This window comes from Sinohyriopsis cumingii, chromosome 6, assembly GCF_028554795.1.
Source record: "Sinohyriopsis cumingii isolate HCF-2022 chromosome 6, ASM2855479v2, whole genome shotgun sequence".
Classification (NCBI taxonomy): Eukaryota; Metazoa; Mollusca; class Bivalvia; order Unionida; family Unionidae; genus Sinohyriopsis; species Sinohyriopsis cumingii.
The window spans coordinates 14,520,334-14,540,993 of NC_142966.1; the positions used below are offsets into that span (position 1 = coordinate 14,520,334).

The 20,660-nt window shown below is 34.1% G+C and overlaps 1 protein-coding gene across 1 annotated transcript; it reads left to right on the forward strand.

Annotated features, from left to right (window-relative positions):
- Positions 1-1,716: 1,716 nt before the first annotated feature.
- Positions 1,717-8,201, forward strand: LOC149796392 (protocadherin-20-like). Its single transcript, XM_089960390.1, has 4 exons — positions 1,717-4,200; positions 5,158-5,299; positions 6,599-7,117; positions 8,008-8,201. Exons 1-4 carry the CDS (start codon positions 1,717-1,719, stop codon positions 8,199-8,201), a joined length of 3,339 nt encoding a protein of 1,112 aa, XP_089816516.1.
- Positions 8,202-20,660: the final 12,459 nt, after the last annotated feature.

Sequence of the window (20,660 nt, forward strand, 5' to 3'; positions counted from 1 at the left end):
ATTTTAAAACAACAACAAAAATCATCTAATCAATAATTAAGTAATAAAATCGGATTTAAAGGAAACCAAAAACAAATTGACTGTAGTATTAACCAGATTGAGGGATGTACAATTTACATAGTATTTGCAGTCATTCATCTCATTATTGGTACCTTACAATATTTTCAAATACCAGGGACATTTGAATACTGCATTTATACAATATTTCACCCATGTAGCCACAACCATTATAATAAAACTGGTAAATGTGTTTTTTGTTTTCCTCACATTTTGTTTCTGGCACATGAGCTTAGTTTATACTGTTTCTCCAAAGTACACAATAGTGCCAACTTTCTTAATTAATCCTTAAATGTTTTTTTTAAAGGTTCAGTGCTTCACTCACCAAGGAATTATGACTACATGATAAAAGAGATTAAAGTAAACAAAAGCCATATTCTTGACAAGCCAGAACAGACAGCAATATTTAATCCTTTTCAGAGGTAATCAGTTGTGAAACTTGAATCTAAATTTCTCTTATATTACCTTGGAGATCAGAAGGAGGAAGAGTGACTTATCGTGTCATAGATTTCACATCTCACAGAGACAAATCACTCAAAGGATCAAAAGAAGCATGCATTTACTGACATTTGGATGCTTACAGGGATTATTTGCTAGAATTTTTGACAGCATATCTTTGATGTATTCATCAACAAAGGGATTTGTGTTATGCAGATTGGTGGCTAATATCTTGGGGCTAAATCTTTAAAAAGAGGGGACAACATAGGAAAGTGGTAATAAAATTCAATTAATGATTTGACACAAAGGACAAGATCCTAATCACTGATCAATTAAAGCCAATTTTACCTGCCCAAGGTGAGGATTGCCAAGTGAAAAGCCAATAGGTAATTTCTTACAGGTGTAATTGTCAGGAGTAGGTTTTTTTTGTAGTAGGGTGATAAAGGTGCATTCATTGTAGCAGAACCCTTAATAGATTTAAGGCAGCACATTTTGTGTCATGATAACACAAACAGCAGCAGAGAAAAGGTTTTGCATCTCCTTGTCACTTATTGAGCAGTTCAGATCAGCAATCAGGTGGAACATAGATGACAAGGAGGTACATTAAATAGGACCAAGCAGTATTAACTTCAGTTGAACACAGATGACAAGGAGGTACATTAAATAGGACCAAGCAGTATTAACTTCAGTGGACTGGGGTAGATTCTCTGCTTTCACTTGCTGTGGAAATTCATCACCAGTATTAGTGACATAAACTATGCAGACGTATTGTGAATTTAGAAGTAAATCAAGGTTGAATTTAAAGGCCATCAGTCAAGTGGAGTTGTTCTACAGATTCTTTTTGCATATTCTGGATTGAAAGAAAAGAAATATTTTTCATCAAGGAGGGATTACATCAATGCAAAAAGTATACATGTAAGCATGATGTCCAGAAAATAAGGACTTTTTTCTACACTTAATTAGAAAAAGATAGGACCTTTTCACTTTTTAAGTATTGTATGTTGTGTGAGAAAAAAATCGTGATTTGAAGTTTTGGAATTCAGAATGGAAATAGCCAGTGTCTGCTTGTGGCTTGTATTATTTCTGACAATCTGCAGATTATACAGTGCACAGAATATAGTTTATCACATACCTGAAGAACAACCAAGTAACACATATATAGGTAACACTGCCAGTGATTCCAATCTCTTGTCAGTAATTAGCGAGACAGATTCAAATACAATGAGATTCAGCTTTCTCTCAAGAGGAGATGATTATACTAAATATTTCCGTATTGATGATAGAACCGGTGCCATTTTCACAAAAACAAGATTGGATAGAGAACAGCTGTGTCAGTTTGTTACAATTTGCATGCTGCCATTAGAAGTTGCAGTACAGTCATCGATCAGTAGCTTTTTTAGAATTTTGAAAGTCAATATTTATCTGGAAGATATTAATGATCATTCACCAACATTTTCTAAAATTTTAGTGTCACTACCCATCTCAGAGGATGTATTAGTAGGGACTCAATATTCAATAGAAGGGGCAAAGGACTTGGATAGTAGTCAAAATTTCTCCCTCCAAACGTATGAACTCAGGCCAAAAGATGTGCCATTTTCGGTTCAATTTGTAAAAAATTTGGATGGTAGTTCATTGGTGAGATTAAAAGTCATGGAACCTTTGGATAGAGAAAAGAAAGAATTCTACTACATGGACCTTATTGCCATAGATGGTGATAGCCCACCTTTAATTGGGAGGTTATTCATTAACGTGAGCATTATTGATGTCAACGATAATTCGCCTGCGTTCAATCATCCCATTTACAATGTCACAGTAAGTGAGGATGTCAAAAAGGGGTCAATAATTTTAATAGTTTCGGCTGCTGACTTAGACAAGAATGATAACGGACTGGTAAATTATCGACTGAGTCCGCATCAAGCTGATGAAATATTTGAACGTTTTGAGATTGATGCAGGAAATGGACAAATCAGAGTCATCGGAAAGCTCATTTTCACACCAGGAAAGGTATATAAAATTATTGTAGAAGCATATGATTTAAGTGATAAGCATCTTATGTCACAGGCATTGGTGTATGTATTTGTTGAAGATGGTGGCAACAACCCTCCGGAAATACATATCAATTTACTGACTAATGCAGGTGTTGCTGTCATATCTGAAATAGCCAAACCGGGAGCTGTTGTGGCACATGTTTCTGTGGTGGACTATGACACAGGTAAAGATAGTGAAGTGGTCTGTATGATGCAGAGTGATGATTTTCAAATGGATCCTCTTCGTTCAAATAAGGAGTACAAAGTTGTGGTAACACGACAGCTTGACCACGAGAAACAAAACTTTACTAATGTCACCGTGTACTGTCAGGACAGTGGAGACCCACCATTGAATTCCTCATCATGGTTTGTTGTTGAGATATTAGATGAAAATGACAATGTTCCACAATTCACCCAGCCATTCTATGAAACTAGCATAGTGGAAAATAATGAAATTGGAAAGTCAGTTCTTACAGTGCAAGCAGAGGATGCAGATGGTGTAACTAATGCAGAAATCTCATACAGACTGTCATCAGATGTCATGGAATATTTTTATATTCAACAAACAGGAACAATACATGCTAAACAAAAACTTGACAGAGAGCAAACTTCATCCTTTTCCTTTATAGTTTATGCTCTTGATGGGGGATCACCACAGAGGACTGGTTCTGCAACTGTTAAGATACAGATTTTGGATCAAAATGACAAGATACCAGTCTTCAGCAAAGCTTCATATCAGTTTTCAATCTCTGAAAATAATCCATCCAGTACCATGGTTGGAAGGGTTTCGGCCACTGATGGTGATGATGGCATAAATGCAGCAATTTCTTTTATGATACATCCAATTTATGACCAAAAAGTTCCATTTATTGTATTTTCTGATGGAACAATAAAAACAAAAACAAAATTGGACAGAGAAGTAGTCAGTTGTTATGACTTTAGCATTGTGGTCAAAGATGAGGGGTCTCCATCGCTGAACAGTAGTGCTCACATTAAAATAATAGTGAAAGATGAAAACGACAACCCACCAAAAATTCATTTTCCATCTGTGAAAAATAATACAGTACAATTTCCTCTGTCAACTCCTCCATGGTCAGTGATCACTCATATCAGGGCATCAGACGATGATGAGTTTGGCAATGAGAATAGTAGATTGAAATATACGATCGTAAATGATACACTGCTGTTCAGGATTCATTCAGATTCTGGGGCCATTCAACTTACTGATTTGATCACAGAACAGCAGTATGACTTCAGAACATTTGAACTTCAGATTATGGTGTCTGATCATGGTTTTCCAGAAGCTTTATATACAACAGCTATGCTTGATATTCTCTTGTATACAGAAAATGTTACCAGTAGAGCAAGAATTCCAGATGAGGCAATACAGTCCTATGTTATTATTGCAATCTCAGTGGGAACTGCAACAGTGGTGTTGTCAGTAGGTATTGTTGCCATAATCTGTGTTGTTTGGAAGCATGTTATAAAAAAACGGCAGCAGCATGATTTTGACCCAGAACAGATGCATGATATATTTGATGGGAGTATCACTGTGTTTTCACTACCATCTGAAGATAGTTTGTTGGATGAGAACAAGAGAAAGGAGCTCAGCTTTTCTTCAGAAGATGATGTATTTTCTGATGAAGAACTTGTACAACAAAATGCCACAGAACACAAGGTGAGTTAATTTATTTCTAAGTTTTCATTCAGTTCATTGCCCATTAGACAATCTGGTAAGGACAACGTTCTCTCTGCTTGATGCAATCAGACTAGAAAATGTGACCATTTTATAGAGTTGTAAACAACCTTTTACGAAAACAATGTAATGCACTGAAGTACCAGATATTTGTTAACACATTTTCTTGTCTGTACAGATCTAAGTTTGTTTTTCTCAATTACTTCAACCTTTTGTTTTAAGAAGCTGAGGCTAAAAGCTGATGCAGAAAAGTCTGAAGTGATTCAAATACATGTAATATCAAATGGTAGGATTGTATGATGATGCAGAAAAGTCTGAAGTGATCCAAATGCATGTAACATCGAATGGTAGGATTGTATGATGATGCAGAAAAGTCTGAAGTGATCCAAATGCATGTAACATCGAATGGTAGGATTGTATGATGATGCAGAAAAATCTGTAACATACCACAACCACACACCCTGACCCAGCATCAAGGTCAGGGCAAGGAAGATTGAGTTATGTGACATTTGCTGGTTTAAAATCAATGAAAGCATTTAATTAAACTTTAGCCATTTATATATCTTCACTTGAGAGTATTTTTAGATTCTGCAACACACCTGACATCCTATTGTCAGGAACACACTGAAAATAACTGATCAGACATTCTAGATTTTGCTGCCATTGGTAGTTGGGCTGTAACATCCTTCTGTCAGGCTCACACTTCATTAAAAATCAATTAAATTTAAATTGTAGTGTAATAATAACTGAATGATCATCACCAAAAAAATTCTTATATCCAGGGCTTAAAGCAGCTGAAATACTTGTTTATCTCTAATCATGAAGGTGAGCTTCAATTGTAATGCAGTAAATGCTTACCTAAAATGTAATATCAAGAATTGTTTGAAATTTACCAAGACCATTCCTGCTTGATATTCTAAATATTCTTTGTATTTTCAGTCTCCAGTGTACTTGTCCCGTGAAAAAATGGCAGAGGAATCCTTCAGTGAGATCTCAGGAGATAGCGGTCGTGGAGGAAGTAACGAAAACATTCACCAATACAGCTTAACAAACCATTCATCTCAGAGAGATAAAAGCAAAGGTATGATTGGTTTAAATGCAGTATTTCTTACAATGATCTTCCAGAATTTAGTGTATCCTCTAGTGGTTAGAGCATCCGCCTCGGATGTGGGAGGTCATGGAGTCGATCCTCAGCCAAATCATACCAAAGACTTATAAAATTGGTACTAACAGCTGCCTCGCTTGGCATTCAGCATTAAGAGATTAGTGTTAGGACTGGTTGGCCTGGTGCCAGGATAATGTGACTGGGTGGGACATCATGCTATATGTCTGCAGCATGATGCGCCAGTGCTAGACATCACTATAAACTGCCACACTACAGACATCGTAGCAATATGACTGAAAATTTGTTAAAGCTATGATAAAAATCCAAATCACACACACACACACACTTTTGTGTAATTAAAGCATATTTATGACAGCCTAGTGCTGAATCATTAGTTGTTAGGATTTGACTATTCAGGATTATTTTCACTATTGGATAGTATTGTATAAGTTGTAAACACTATTTCAACAGTATTGCAGTAATTGGAAACAATATTTCACTAGGATTACAGTAATTGTAAACACTATTTCACTAGGATTACAGTAATTGAAAACAATATTTCTCTAGGATTACAGTAATTGTAAACACTATTTCAATAGTATTACAGTAATTGGAAACAATATTTCAATAGAATTACAGTAATTGTAAACTATTTCACTAGGATTACAGTAATTGTAAACACTATTTCAATAGTATTACAGTAATTGGAAACAATATTTCACTCGGATTACAGTAATTGTAAACACTATTTCAATAGTATTACAGTAATTGAAAAGACTATTTCAATAGTATTACAGTAATTGGAAACAATATTTCACTAGGATTACAGTAATTGTAAACACTATTTCAATAGTATTACAGTAATTGAAAAGACTATTTCAATAGTATTACAGTAATTGGAAACAATATTTCAATAGTATTACAGTAATTGGAAACAATATTTCACTAGGATTACAGTAATTGGAAACAATATTTCAATAGTATTACAGTAATTGAAAACACTATTTCAATAGTATTACAGTAATTGAAAACACTATTTCAATAGAAATACAGTAATTGTAAACACTATTTCAAACATATTATAGTAATTTTAAACACCATTCCAATAGTTCTAAACACTCTTTCAGTAGCTAATGCAATAATGTCATTGAAGTGCAGCACTAGCTTCAGATTGTTTTTGTTGTAATTTCCATAAAGCAATGACTAAAGCACACAGCAACATTAATAACAGTAATTTGATCTGAATAGTTAAACAATTATTGTAACTCTCATTAGCTCAACATAGAATGGATGGCAATATGGAACTCTCATTAGCTCAACATAGAATTGATGGCAATATGGAACTCTCTTTAGTTCAACATAGAATTGAAGGCAATATGCAGCTCTCTTTAGTTCAACATAGAATTGAAGGCAATATGGAACTCTCCTTAGTTCAAGTTAGAACTGATGGCAATATGGAACTCTCATTAGTTCAATATAGAATTGATGGCAATATGGAACTCTCATTAGTTCAACACAGAATTAATGTCAATACAGAACTCTCATTAGTTCAACATAGAATTAATGGCAATATGGAACTCTCATTAGTTCAACATAGAATTGATGGCAAAATGGAACTCTCATTAGCTCAACATAGAATTGATGGCAATATGGAACTCTCATTAGTTCAACATAGAATTGATGGCAATATGGAACTCTCATTAGTTCAACATAGAATTGATGGCAATATGGAACTCTCATTAGATCAACATAGAATTGATCTGGAACTCTCATTAATTCAACATAGAATTGAAGGCAATATGCAACTCTCATTAGTTCAACATTGAATTAATGGCAATATGCAATTCTCATTAGTTTAACCCATATTGATGACAATAGGAAATTAGTTGCAAATTCCACATGTTTTTGAGTGACTGCCTCAGGTGCAAGAGGTTGCATGTTCAAACCCCAGCTGAGTCATACCAAAGCCTTATGAAAATAGTATTAACAGCTGCCTTGCTAGGCACTCAGCATTAAGAGGTTAGTGTTAGAACTGGTTGGCCTGGTGTCAAGATAATGTGACTGGGTGAGACTTTATGTTACATGTCTGTGGTATGATGCCCCTTTGCTAGAAATCACAATAAACTGCCATTCTACAGACATTGTAGCAATATGACTGACTAATTAATAAAACCTATGTTAAAAAATCCAAATCACACACACACATATTTTCATTGTGTTATGGGTATGACTTTTCTCAGATCCTTACAAAATCCCAGTTGTATTGTGACTTTTTCGTTTTTTGTCACATAATATCAGTACATATATTTGTAACAAATTTGATTAGATATGTCAAGAAATGAAAAGATGACCTCTGCATAATTTTTTATATTGTACATCTCCAACTATTTAATTAAAAAAGAGAGAATACAGAAAGGAAAACATTTCAAGATTACTGCATAGATTTATGGATCCACAAAAATTCAAAATCATCAGTCTATAGATGAACAGAAATAAATCAGTTTATAAATTTAACAAAGTTACTTTGTCTTAGAAATTGGAAGTATATTAAGCAACATTTCTATAACCTATGGGTGAGAGAAGAATAGCTTGAAAATATTTTTATTTGAATTTGTATTATAGAGAATGAAGCCTTTGTAATATATTTCTGTTTGTGATAATATGATGTATGGTGTACTTTTCAGTGAATTCACCAAGAATACAACAGATCATTCCATTTTCATTCAAAAAGGCACTGAATATGCCTGGTTATTTCACAGAGGAGGCGAAAACTTCAAAGAACAAAGTCCTTTTACAAACAGACTCTGGTATCCATGGTGATTGCCATTCAGATGAAATTGATCCTGAGGAGAAGATATCAAGTGTGGTTTATGTGTAACATCACTTTACAGAGAAAAAGGAAAACATTTAATGGAAGTGTGTAATTCTGATGAGAGAATACAAATTCAGTTTACATTTACAAATTATTACATTGTGAGCAGACATATGTACCACTCAGATAACGTTTATGATGCAACATGTTATGTACCACTTGGATGCAGTTGATGATGGGACATGTTTTGGATCACTTGAATACAGTGTGTGATGGGACATGTTATGTACCACTTGGATACAATGTGTGATGGGACATGCTATGTACCACTTGGATACAGTGTGTGATGGGACATGTTATGTACCACTTGGATACAGTGTGTGATGGGAAATGTTATGTACCACTTGGATACAGTGTGTGATGGGACATGTTATGTACCACTTGGATACAGTGTGTGATGGATATGTTATGTACCACTTGGATACAGTGTGTGATGGGAAATGTTATGTACCACTTGGATACAGTGTGTGATGGGACATGCTATGTACAACTTGGATACAGTGTGTGATGGATATGTTATGTACCACTTGGATACAGTGTGTGATGGGACATGTTATGCACCACTTGTGTTCAGTCTGTGCATAGGCAGCTAAAATTCTATTTAGTGTGGTCACATTATACTGTATCTTTGCATGTCAGTGATGCGCATGTGTTACCTTGGTTACTGGAGTGTTGTCTCATAGTTCTAAAACTTTTGATGAGAAGAATATAACCATGGTTAGAGATATATTTAAGCATCAGCTAGATGCAAGAAGCTAAAATGGGACATTACGGATACCTTTTTGTTGATGATTTTTCTAATAATCTTTTTTCTAATAAACAAATTTGTAAATATATTATTTTGTGTTTTAGTGTGTGCAGTTTAAATCATAGAAAAGTATAACATGTTCACAACTTTGTACCAATTCAGGACTGATCAAAAAATTTTTAACCACTTCCCCAGGACAAACGGTTTCAGAAATGACTTTATTGTTTGGTTTTTGTTATTTTCAAGGTATTTTATATACAGTCTTTTAATGTTTCAATATGGCGGTATTTTATATACAGTCTTTTAATGTTCCAATATGGCGGTATTTTATATAGTCTTTTAATGTTCCAATATGGCGGCACAGGTACTTTAGACCCTCTCTAGCTTCTTCTCTCAAGGCTTGATCAACTGTGTTTAAGGGAGCTCTCATTTTATTTATTTTTTTGTATTTTGTTCTCATTTAGTTTCACAGTGACCTTTCCTAGTAGAGTTGTTAGCAACTCTAACTTCAAGGATTTTCTGCTGGGTATTTTCAAGCATATCTTGACAAGGTCCAAAACCATCATGAGATTTGCTTCATTAAATCATGAATTTATCAGTTCCATCGATAAATGCACTGGCTGGATTATTTCCGATTTATGCCAGTTTGGGATATTGTTTGCAATAACTGCAAAACATCTTAACTTCAGAGTTGATAAATTCAAACCATGGATGATTATCCACACAATTTGGCAATTATGTCACTTAGCCCAATAATTAATGACCCCTTACTGTTGTATCACAGGATGTGAATGAATAGAGCTTGATTCCAGTATTTGGTTTGCCCAGAGGACATAATGGTCACATAAAAGTAGATAAAAAGAGGTTAAGGTATGAAAATTAGTGCTTTCCTGACTAGCTTGTACAGTAATGTGTTAAGAGCATAGACTGATTTGCTGCCTCATTATGCAATGGCAAATCTGATAGAGAAATTAAGAAATCATTACACACTTGAAAATAATTTCCTTCAAAGTAGGTACATTTCTAAACTCTTGGGGAAATGACTTCACTACTTTTCATCCACCCAGCTCTCTCTCTCTCTCTTTTTTTTTTTTCTCTCTCTCTCTCTCTCTCTAACTCAGATATTTTGCAGTCTTGGAGAAATTGTTAAAAAACAGTAAAGTGTAGGTTCATGGAGGTTCAAAGGGATTGTGTTGGCACTACACTATCCAGGCAACCAACTTTTTAAATACATTGCATGTTTCTTTAGAGTAATTATGGTTTAGAATATTTCATTTATTTTGTGAGCCTTGAGTTTGACATGAGTATTATTTTTCAATACCAAACATACAAAATATTAATACAAAATACATACAAAATATTAACACAAATTACATGCAAAATATTGATACAAAATACATACAGAATATTAATACAAAATACATACAAAATATTAACACAAATTACATGCAAAATATTGATACAAAATACATACAGAATATTTATACAAAATACATACAAACCATTTTATATATATTAATCAAGTGAACTTGGTCATAAGCAATATTCATGTTGACACTCAAACTAAAAGGTAATTTTGTTTATGCAGTGTGTGGATAGCTGAGTATGCTTCTGAGTAATGAAGTGAAGGAAATTTATATCCTTGTAGGAAGTGGTACATACAGAGATTTCTGTATAATTTTGTCATTTAAGGAACAGCTTTTCTGGGAGAGAAACGAGACAGTACGAAGATGAAAGTCCAAGGGAAAAAGAAGGACAAGTTCAGAATAAAGGACTAGGATTTCCAGGAAGGGATGAAACATAAAGAATAGGAAGGTGAGGAAATAGGAAAACGCTGATACACAATCAAGGGAGAAAGGTGATGCAAATCAGTTGTGAACAATGCGCTCTTTTTACCGCTCATTTTTATGATGAAATAAATCCAAAAATTGGACACTGCTGTTAAATTATGTTGACATAATTCAGATTGAATTGGAATTGCCACATTTAATTTGTTTGATTAAATTTGTTATTTTTTTTTGTCTAAGGAGGATCATATTGCTTTATTTCTTTCTAATATTCTTGCTCAGTTCCCTGTCAAAATTCTATTCTTTTTTACTCCCACTGGGCTATAACATCAAGGGAGGTCATCATCTAGATAACGCCAGCCAAATCCAATTAACCACCCCTCTTACTAAGAGGGCGATGTACAAACTGATTAATTTCATAATTAAAATTACATTACATTTTGTCACCATTATGGAAGACTTTTCCCTTACCACATTAAACCATTACCTACCCACATTAAACCTGTACCTACCCACATACTGCTGAAAATAACTCTTAAGACCATCATTACAGCACAATACTACCACTCTGGTGGCCTAGTGGTTAGAATGTCTGCCATGGATGCAGGAGGTTGTAAATCATGTATGATCTCATTTCAGTACAATACATACAAAATAACTAGATTGATAAATCATGTATGATCTCATTACAGCACAATGCATACAAAATAACTAGATTTGTGTTTATAAATTGTGTATGATCTCATTATGGCACAATACATGCAAAATGACTTTAAAGTTGAATGCATTGAGCATTAAAAGTTTATCGCATTTAAGCCAGAAAAGTCTTAGTGAAGGGTTACTTTGACCTTTCTTCGTTCACCCCTCCCCCCCCCCATTGTCAGTATAAACTTCAATGGGGCTGCTTTCCAACTCAGTAAAATTGACCAGGGTATCTTAACATGGTCCTTTTTTAAAGAGAAATTGTTACGCACCATTGTTCACAGATTCTGAGCTGTCTAAATCTGCTGAAAGGAATTATTTCTTGGGAAAAATTAGGGACCGCTGCCTACAATTGTGCAAAATAAATTAAGGCATACACTTTAGAAGTAATCAGAATTTAAAGTGATGACCTTGTTTGAGATTCTTTAATCTGAAATTTCCTGAAAGAGGAAGAGTACGGGTCTACGGGAAGACCTAAAGAGAATAGTGCTTTCCTCATTAAACAAGAAAGGGACTAGGTGGCTGTCTTGTAAAAAGAAATACAGGTTTTAGTGCTAGGATGCACAAGTTCTGAAAGAGAACAGCAATAAGGCATGCAATTTTAGTTTCACTTAATATTCTATTATTTGATTGCTTGTTTTATGCAGATGTATTTGTTATGACTAGGTTTCATATTATATATCATTTATTCAATTTCGTGGAAATGCATTGATGCTAGAATTGTAATGCAATTTACCTTTTAATTTTACAGTTATTAGTTCATTGGTAGAATGGATTACATGTGATCCAAATGTTCATATGTGTTGGATTTCATAGGGTTATATGAAATAACTTCCTTTGTTTGTTAGGATGATACAGATTATCGTGAGTTAATGATACTTACCCAATTATATCTGATTTTGTAGTGTTTGAATAATCTTGTAGGTTAAGGATTGATGTGAGTTACAATTTATGAATTTCATGTAATAGTAATCGAACATGTAGTACCATATGTAAAAGAATACAGTAATATTCAATAGATGCTTGCATGGTAATTTAAGACCTGCTGCTGGAAGCCAGGTCAAGGTCCTGCCATACTAAGTCAGAATTTACGCAGTGTGTGGATAGCCAACATGCTCTGAGTAATGTGAGGGAATTTTATGTATGTCTAGAGACTGGGGTATACAGAAATTATGGGGTAATTTTGTCCTTTAAGGAACAGCCTTCTGGGACAGATATGTGACAGTCTGATCTGAAGACAGAAATCTGAGGAAAAGAAGGATAAGGTCAGAATAAAAGAATCATTCAGTCCATGAAGGGACAAAGCATAGAGCTTAGCAAGTAGATGAACTAGCAAGACGTTGATACACAGTCAAGGGAGGAAGGTGGTGCAGGTCAGTCATGGACATTGTGCTCTTTTCATCTCTCATTATGGTAATGGGAAAAAATCCAAATTGGACACTCCTGTTAAATTCTAATTACATAATCTAACTTGAATTGGAATTGCTGTTATTAATTTGTTCTGATTAAATTTGTTATTTTCTTGTCGAAAGGGGGCTCATATTGCTTTATTTCTTTCCAGCATTCTCGCTCAGTTCTCTTTTGAAATTCCATTCTTCTTTCACTCCTGCTGGGCTATAATATCGAGGTAGGTCATCCTCTAGTATAACGCCAGCCAAATCCAATTAACCACCCCTCTTGCTAAGAGGGTAACATGACACTGACTATATTTAAGTTAATAGTAAGTTTAAATGCTGGTATCTAAATAAATAATGGGCTGGACTTTATTTAAATTCTGTATCAACAGCCCAATTATACTTGAAAATTTAAGATTTTGATGAATGTAAAAATGAAATAAAATGATGATGGGGGTGGGCTTCAAAGTCTTATTTGATTGGGTAAATTCTTGCATTAGTAAGAATGGTGACATTTGGATTACTGGAGGTAACAAATATGCAACAACAATACCTGTATTCTTAAACCATGAAGAAATAAATTCCCCCAAACATAATGAAAAATGTCAGATTGGTCAAAATTATAATGTTGAATGTTTAAGTTCAATTTATGTTCCAATATTTGGTGCCAAAGCCATTATTATTGGTAGTATAACTGTAAGTAAATAAAGCTGTAAACCAAACCACACTGGATAATGATGGGTTACGGTTACCATTGTACTCTTTACTCAGGAAAAATTCATGTGTGAGTGTGTATGTATGGGTGTGTATGTATGTGGATTCACAGTACTCAGATCATAGAAATTCTGATATGTAATCCAAGGGTCATGTGTTCAGTACACACCCAGGCCAGTCTGAGTCAGTTGCCTTAGTGTCCTTGGGAAAAGACAATTAACTCCCATTTCAACCCAGGCCAGTCTGAGTCAGTTACCTCATTGTCCTTGTGGAAGGCAATAAGCTCCCACTCCCAGCGCCTGTCATTTGTCTCAACATCCTTGGGGAAACATTTAGCTCTCATTTCCTCAGGCTGATTCAGCTGCCACAGTATCCTAGGGAAATGCATTTAGTTCCCTTTTCCTCACCCAGAGATGGTTGTCTCAGATTTGTGTATGTGCGCGTGCGTGCGTGCATGCATGTGTGCATGCATGCATGCATGCATGCATGTGTGTGTGTGTGTGTGTGTGCATGCATGCATGTGTGCGTGCATGCGTGTGTGTGCTGTTAGCAAGTATATACACTAAATTAATAGTGTTTATGTATTCTCAGCATGGCATTTTCACATTTAGGCCTGCTTCTGCATGCATGAGCTAATGTACTTAACATTAATGTGTAACTTGCTATATTTTCATTAATCGTCAAGTTGTAAATAGTCTTAGCTGGAGTGAAATGTCTTTAAAGAGTGTTGTATGGGTGTACCAATCATGTGTATCAATATGAAAAGTGCTGTATGGGCGTACCCATCATGTGTATCCATACTGAATAGTGCTGTATGTGTGTACCCATCTTGTGTATCAATACTGAATAGTGATCTATGGTATCCATCAGTAGTGTATCAGTACTGAATAGTGATATATTGGTGTATCCATCAGTTGTGTATCAATACCGAATTGTGATATATGGTGTATCCATCAGTTGTGTATCAATACCGAATTGTGATATATGGTGTATCCATCAGTAGTTTGTCAATGCTGAATTGTGATCTATGGTTTATCCATTAGTTTGTATCAGTCCTGAATAGTGATCTATGGTGTATCAATATCGAATAATGATCTGTGGGTGTATCCATCAGTAGTGCATCAATCCTGATTGTCATGATTTCACAGTTACCAGGATTTAGGTCTAGTCACAGATAACAGGTATTCCTTTGAAAATTAAGCTAAAATATTGGTAAGCAGTTTTCATTTGTGTTATTAGGAAGAATAGGGGTTTATTTCACTAAAGAAAGGATATGCCGTATTTAGAGGCAGTTAGGAATAGCCATTCAAATAACATTAATAGAATATTATCATATCATTTTAAAATGTACACATTTTGTGAAGATTTTTGTACAGTAAGTACTTTTTCTTGGACTAAATTACTCATTTCACGGTATATAATAATAATTTCAATTCATATTAAACTCACTATGGTATTGAAAGGGTAAAAATTATATTCATATCAATGTATTAGACTTTTAAAAATAACATTCTCCATGATAGCTTGCAAAATCACACATTGACTAGTTAGCTTTGCATTCCTAGATTCACATATTTTAAATTTTTATGTAGCCATCAGCAAAAATTTCAAATGACTTCGTTTACATAACTCCTAACAATCTTGAGGTACGTGGATTCCAAACAAAAAAGTAGCAGACTTGTAAATAGCTCACTTGTTTTTTTTTGAATAGGTCCCATTTTTGTCTTGAGGTTTGATGAAGACTTTGTTCATTGCCCAGTCACACAATTCAGACTGTTAGTTCAGTGGACAGACCACATGATGGAATAAATCACACAACAATTCAGACTATTAGTACAATGTACAGACCATTCAATGGAATAAATCACACAACAATTCAGACTGTTAGTACAATGGACAGACCATACAATGGAATAAATCACACAACAATTCAGACTGTTAGTACAATGGACAGACCATTCAATGGAATAAATCACACAACAATTCAGCCTGTTAGTACAATGGACAGACCACACAATGGAATAAATCACACAAAAATTCAGCCTGTTGGTACAATGGACAGACCACACAATGGAATAAATCACACAAAAATTCAGACTATTAGTACAATGGACAGACCACACAATGGAATAAATCACACAGTTCAGACTGTTAGTACAATGGAATACATCACACAACAATTCAGACTGGTACTACAATAGACAGACCACACAATGGAATAAATCACACAACAATTCAGACTGGTAGTACAGTGGGCAGACCACACAGTGGAATAAATCACACAACAATTCAGACTGTTAGTACAGTGGACAGACCACACAGTGGAATAAATCACACAACAATTCAGACTGGTACTACAATAGACAGATCAAACAGTGGAAAAAAGACAATCATCTAGAACACTTGTTACTTTTATATTGCATTCATTCATGCAAGTGACAGTCAGTTCAGAACTTTTCTGAGTAACTGACCTCTAGTTTAATTTGTCTACAGACCTGTTGAGGTTTACATTAACCTCTAGTTTTAATTTGTCTATCGACCTATTGATTTTTCCATTGATCTGTTGTTTAATTTCTCTATTGACCTGTTGAGGTTTACAATAACCTCTAGTTTTAATTTGTCTATTGACCTGTTGAGGTTTACAATAACCTCCTGTTTTCATTTGGATATTGACCTGTTGAAGTTTATGACCGGTAGGGTAATTTGTATATTGACCTGTTGAGGTTTACAGTAACCTAGTTTTATTTTGTCTTTTGACTTCTAGAGGTTTACAATGACCTGTAGTTTAATTTATGTATTGACCTGTTTAGGTTTACATTGACCTGTAGTTAGTTTGTCTGTTGACCTGTTGAGGTTTACAATGACCTGTAGTTTAATTTATGTATTGACCTGTTTAGGTTTACATTGGCCTGTAGTTTAATTTGTCTATTGACCTGTAGTTAAATTTGTCTATTGACCTGTTGTTTATTTTGTCTATTAACCTGTTGAGATTTACATTGACCTATAGTTTAATTTGTATATTGACCTATAGTTTAATTTGTCTATTGACCTGTTGAGGTTTACATAATATCGTCAGTAAACTATTCCTCCCCAAAATCATTGAAAGCAAAATATGTGTTCTTGGATGATTAAAATTTGATATTTTCATTCATTGAATATCAACAGTCAAAAAATAAAACCTAAACCCCTTGCATTCCACATTCTTGGGTCATTTGTCCAAGCAATAGTTTCCATTCTACAGTCGTAAGTCATTTGTCCACACATAAGTTTCCATTCCACAATCTTGGGTCATTTGTCCAAGCAATAGTTTCCATTCAATCTTGGGTCATTTGTCCAAGCAATATTTCCATTCCACAATATTGGGTCACTTGTCTATGTAATAGTTTCCATTCCACAATCTTGGGTCATTTGTCCAAGCAATAGTTTCCATTCCACAATCTTGGGTCATTTGTCCAAGCAATAGTTTCCATTCTACAATCTTGGGTCATTTGTCCAAGCAATAGTTTCCATTCCACAGTCTTGGGTCATTTGTGCAATAGTTTCCATTCTACAATCTTGGGTCATTTGTCCAAGCAATAGTTTCCATTCCACAGTCTTGGGTCATTTGTCCAAGCAATAGTTTCCATTCTACAATCTTGGGTCATTTGTCCAAGCGATAGTTTCCATTCAATTTTGGGTCATTTGTCCAAGCAATAGTTTCCATTCCACAATATTGGGTCATTTGTCTATGTAATAGTTTCCATTCCACAATCTTGGGTCATTTGTCCAAGCAATAGTTTCCATTCCACAATCTTGGGTCATTTGTCCAAGCAATAGTTTCCATTCCACAATCTTGGGTCATTTGTCCAAGCAATAGTTTCCATTCCACAGTCTTGGGTCATTTGTCCAAGCAATAGTTTCCATTCCACAATCTTGGGTCATTTGTCCAAGCAATAGTTTCCATTCCACAGTCTTGGGTCATTTGTCCAAGCAATAGTTTCCATTCCACAGTCTTGGGTCATTTGTCCAAGCAATAGTTTCCATTCTACAATCTTGGGTCATTTGTCCAAGCGATAGTTTCCATTCAATCTTGGGTCATTTGTCCAAGCAATAGTTTCCATTCCACAATATTGGGCATTTGTCCAAGTAATAGTTTCCATTCCACAATCTTGGGTCATTTGTCCAAGCAATAGTTTCTAGTTTTTTTATGTTAATTGGAATGAGAATTTGGATCATCATTATCATGCTTCCTCAGAAAAACTCAAATTAAACTGTCATTAGAATTTTTTTTTAAATCGTCTTTTCACAAATATTTTCTTTTTTTTACATATTTTTACAAAATTACTTAATTTCAAATGAGAATGTATATATTTTCAAATCTCCAGCATAAGAAAGCCAATGTTTCCTGGTGACTAAAACTTCAGTCAAGGTTACCAAATTCCAATTTGTCTTAGATTCTCCTAAGGACTATTTGCCTTGTCAAGATTTCATTAGAGGGTTTCAGATATCTTGGAGACATGATATCACATAAATGCTTTGGCTAAAATCTGTATGAACCAACTTACAAATGAGTCATCCATATTTAGACCATTAACTTCGGTTTCATGGGCAAACAGGGGAAATCAAACTCTTTCTAAATAATGAGATCTTCGGAAATTACAGGTGTCTTTTAACATGCAGCAACATGTTACAAACTATGTACATGCATAATTTAGATAAACATGGTGATAAAGAATAATATGGTTAACATAATTCACATCAAGCACAAGAATGCTTATTGTGAATATCAAAAATGTATGATGTTCAATCTGCGATAGTATCATATTTTTTTTTAAACTTCAGGTTATCAGCTTTACATAAATTATTTAAACAAAGATGTTTGAATTTTATTTCTGCTCTTTATGAGAGAGAGAGAGAGAGAGAGAGAGAGAGAGAGAGAGAGAGAGAGATTAACTGCTGGCCGCATCAAGAGTTACCTGGTGATTCAAGATAATACATAACTCCCAATTATCCTTGATTATTACCATTATTGCTCTTTAATGCTAAGCCATTAATTGGTCAATCAGGATAATAATTTTTCATGGCAATTTACCAGCCTTTCAGCACATCAGTTATCACAATAGATGGAGGTGCCGTTCAAAGGTTAAAACATGAGGGGTGGTCATCCATTATAATATATAAAACATGAAGGGTGGTCATCTGTTATATCTTTTATAATTTTTATCATTATATTGTGACAAAGATGATTTTTTTCTCTCAAGTTTATGAAAGATTTTTCTCAAGTTTACTTACATAGTCATGAGTTTTCCATTTTCTAGAATGAATACTATTACCTGCTGCAACCATTCGCAGTTCACGAAACTAAAAAACAGATACCTTTTCTGTAGCAAAATAAAGTTTTGACTTCTAAGCTATCGACCTTTACACAAAGTCTCATCAGAGGAATGATGTCTTGACTGGAGTCATGTGATCATCAAATTTTGATCCCGTTATGAGATCCTTCTGTACAGTGATGAGAGTTCCAATCTGGAATCACAGTTCGTGCAGTGGCTCCCCCTCCATGACTTTAATTGTGTCCCTTATTTTTCTCCTTAGAGTATAATTATTCACTTTTCTGAAACCTGTGGTGGTGTCATCAGTTTATTAAAGTTGTGCTTAAAGTTTGCCATTATATATATATATATCTATATCTATATATATATATATATATATATATATATATATATATATATATATATATATATATATATATATATATATATATATATATCCATAACTCCTTCACAGGTTTTCATTTTAATTAGAATGAATCATTATGTACCTAAGTCCTTCATAGGTTTTCATTTTAATTAGAATGAATCATTATGTATCTAAACCCTTCATAGGTTTTCATTTTAATTAGAATGAATCATTATGTATCTAAACCCTTCATAGGTTTTCATTTTAATTAGCATGAATTATTATGTACCTAACTCCTTCATAGGTTTTCATTTTAATTAGAATGAATCATTATGTATCTAAACCCTTCATAGGTTTTCATTTTAATTAGCATGAATTATTATGTACCTAACTCCTTCATAGGTTTTCATTTTAATTAGCATGAATTATTATGTACCTAAACCCTTCATAGGTTTTCATTTTAATCAGAATGAATCATTATGTACCTAAGTCCTTCATAGGTTTTCATTTTAATTAGAATGAATCATTATGTATCTAAACCCTTCATAGGTTTTCATTTTAATTAGAATGAATCATTATGTATCTAAACCCTTCATAGGTTTTCATTTTAATTAGAATGAATCATTATGTACCTAAGTCCTTCATAGGTTTTCATTTTAATTAGCATGAATTATTATGTACCTAAGTCCTTCATAGGTTTTCATTTTAATTAGAATGAATCATTATGTACCTAAGTCCTTCATAGGTTTTCATTTTAATTAGCATGAATTATTATGTACCTAAGTCCTTCATAGGTTTTCATTTTAATTAGCATGAATCATTATGTACCTAACTCCTTCATAGGTTTTCATTATAATTAGTATGAATTATTTTGTATCTATGATAATTCATTCTATGACATGTTCACACACTCCTTTTACATTGTTGTCCAGGTCCCATTCTTAGAAAGTTTTGATTAAAGTTTTTCATGTGTTAATATTTCCTAAAGTCTGGTAGATCTGTAATAAAGTATCTTTCAACTTGTCATTTTTACAACAAGCCACACATTGCATAGTATTTCTTCAAGCGTGACTGATGTAATGTAGCCTACAGATGTTGTGGGCCATCAGTACTAGATTAACAGTGGCATATACACATTAACTTTACTTATATTGGTCTTCAATAATTTATAGCTACTTATCATTCGATGATTCAAAATGGAAGCAATCAGGGAAGATCTAATAAATATATAATTTACCTTGGTCTGAAACCATTTTTTCTTGGATGAAAATCTCATAAATCTTAATATCACCCCCAGCATTAAAATACACCAAAACTAAGTGTTTCTTCTTGTAACATGTGCTTCTTTGATTGTAATAAGTCTTTGTCCAGTCAGTTGTTGCTTCCTGCAACAATCAATGGCAGAGAGGGTCATCAAAAAGAGCCAATTAGACAATCAGCATGCCCCTAGGGGATTATTTTG

Excerpts from the sequence above, each read along its gene's own strand:
- LOC149796392 (XM_089960390.1), top strand. The coding sequence starts at position 1,717 with ATGAGATTCAGCTTTCTCTCAAGAGGAGATGATTATACTAAATATTTC. Across the intron at positions 5,300-6,598 it reads TCAGAGAGATAAAAGCAAAG|CTCAACATAGAATGGATGGC; the intron begins GTATGATTGGTT and ends AACTCTCATTAG. Across the intron at positions 7,118-8,007 it reads AATTCAACATAGAATTGAAG|TGAATTCACCAAGAATACAA; the intron begins GCAATATGCAAC and ends TGTACTTTTCAG.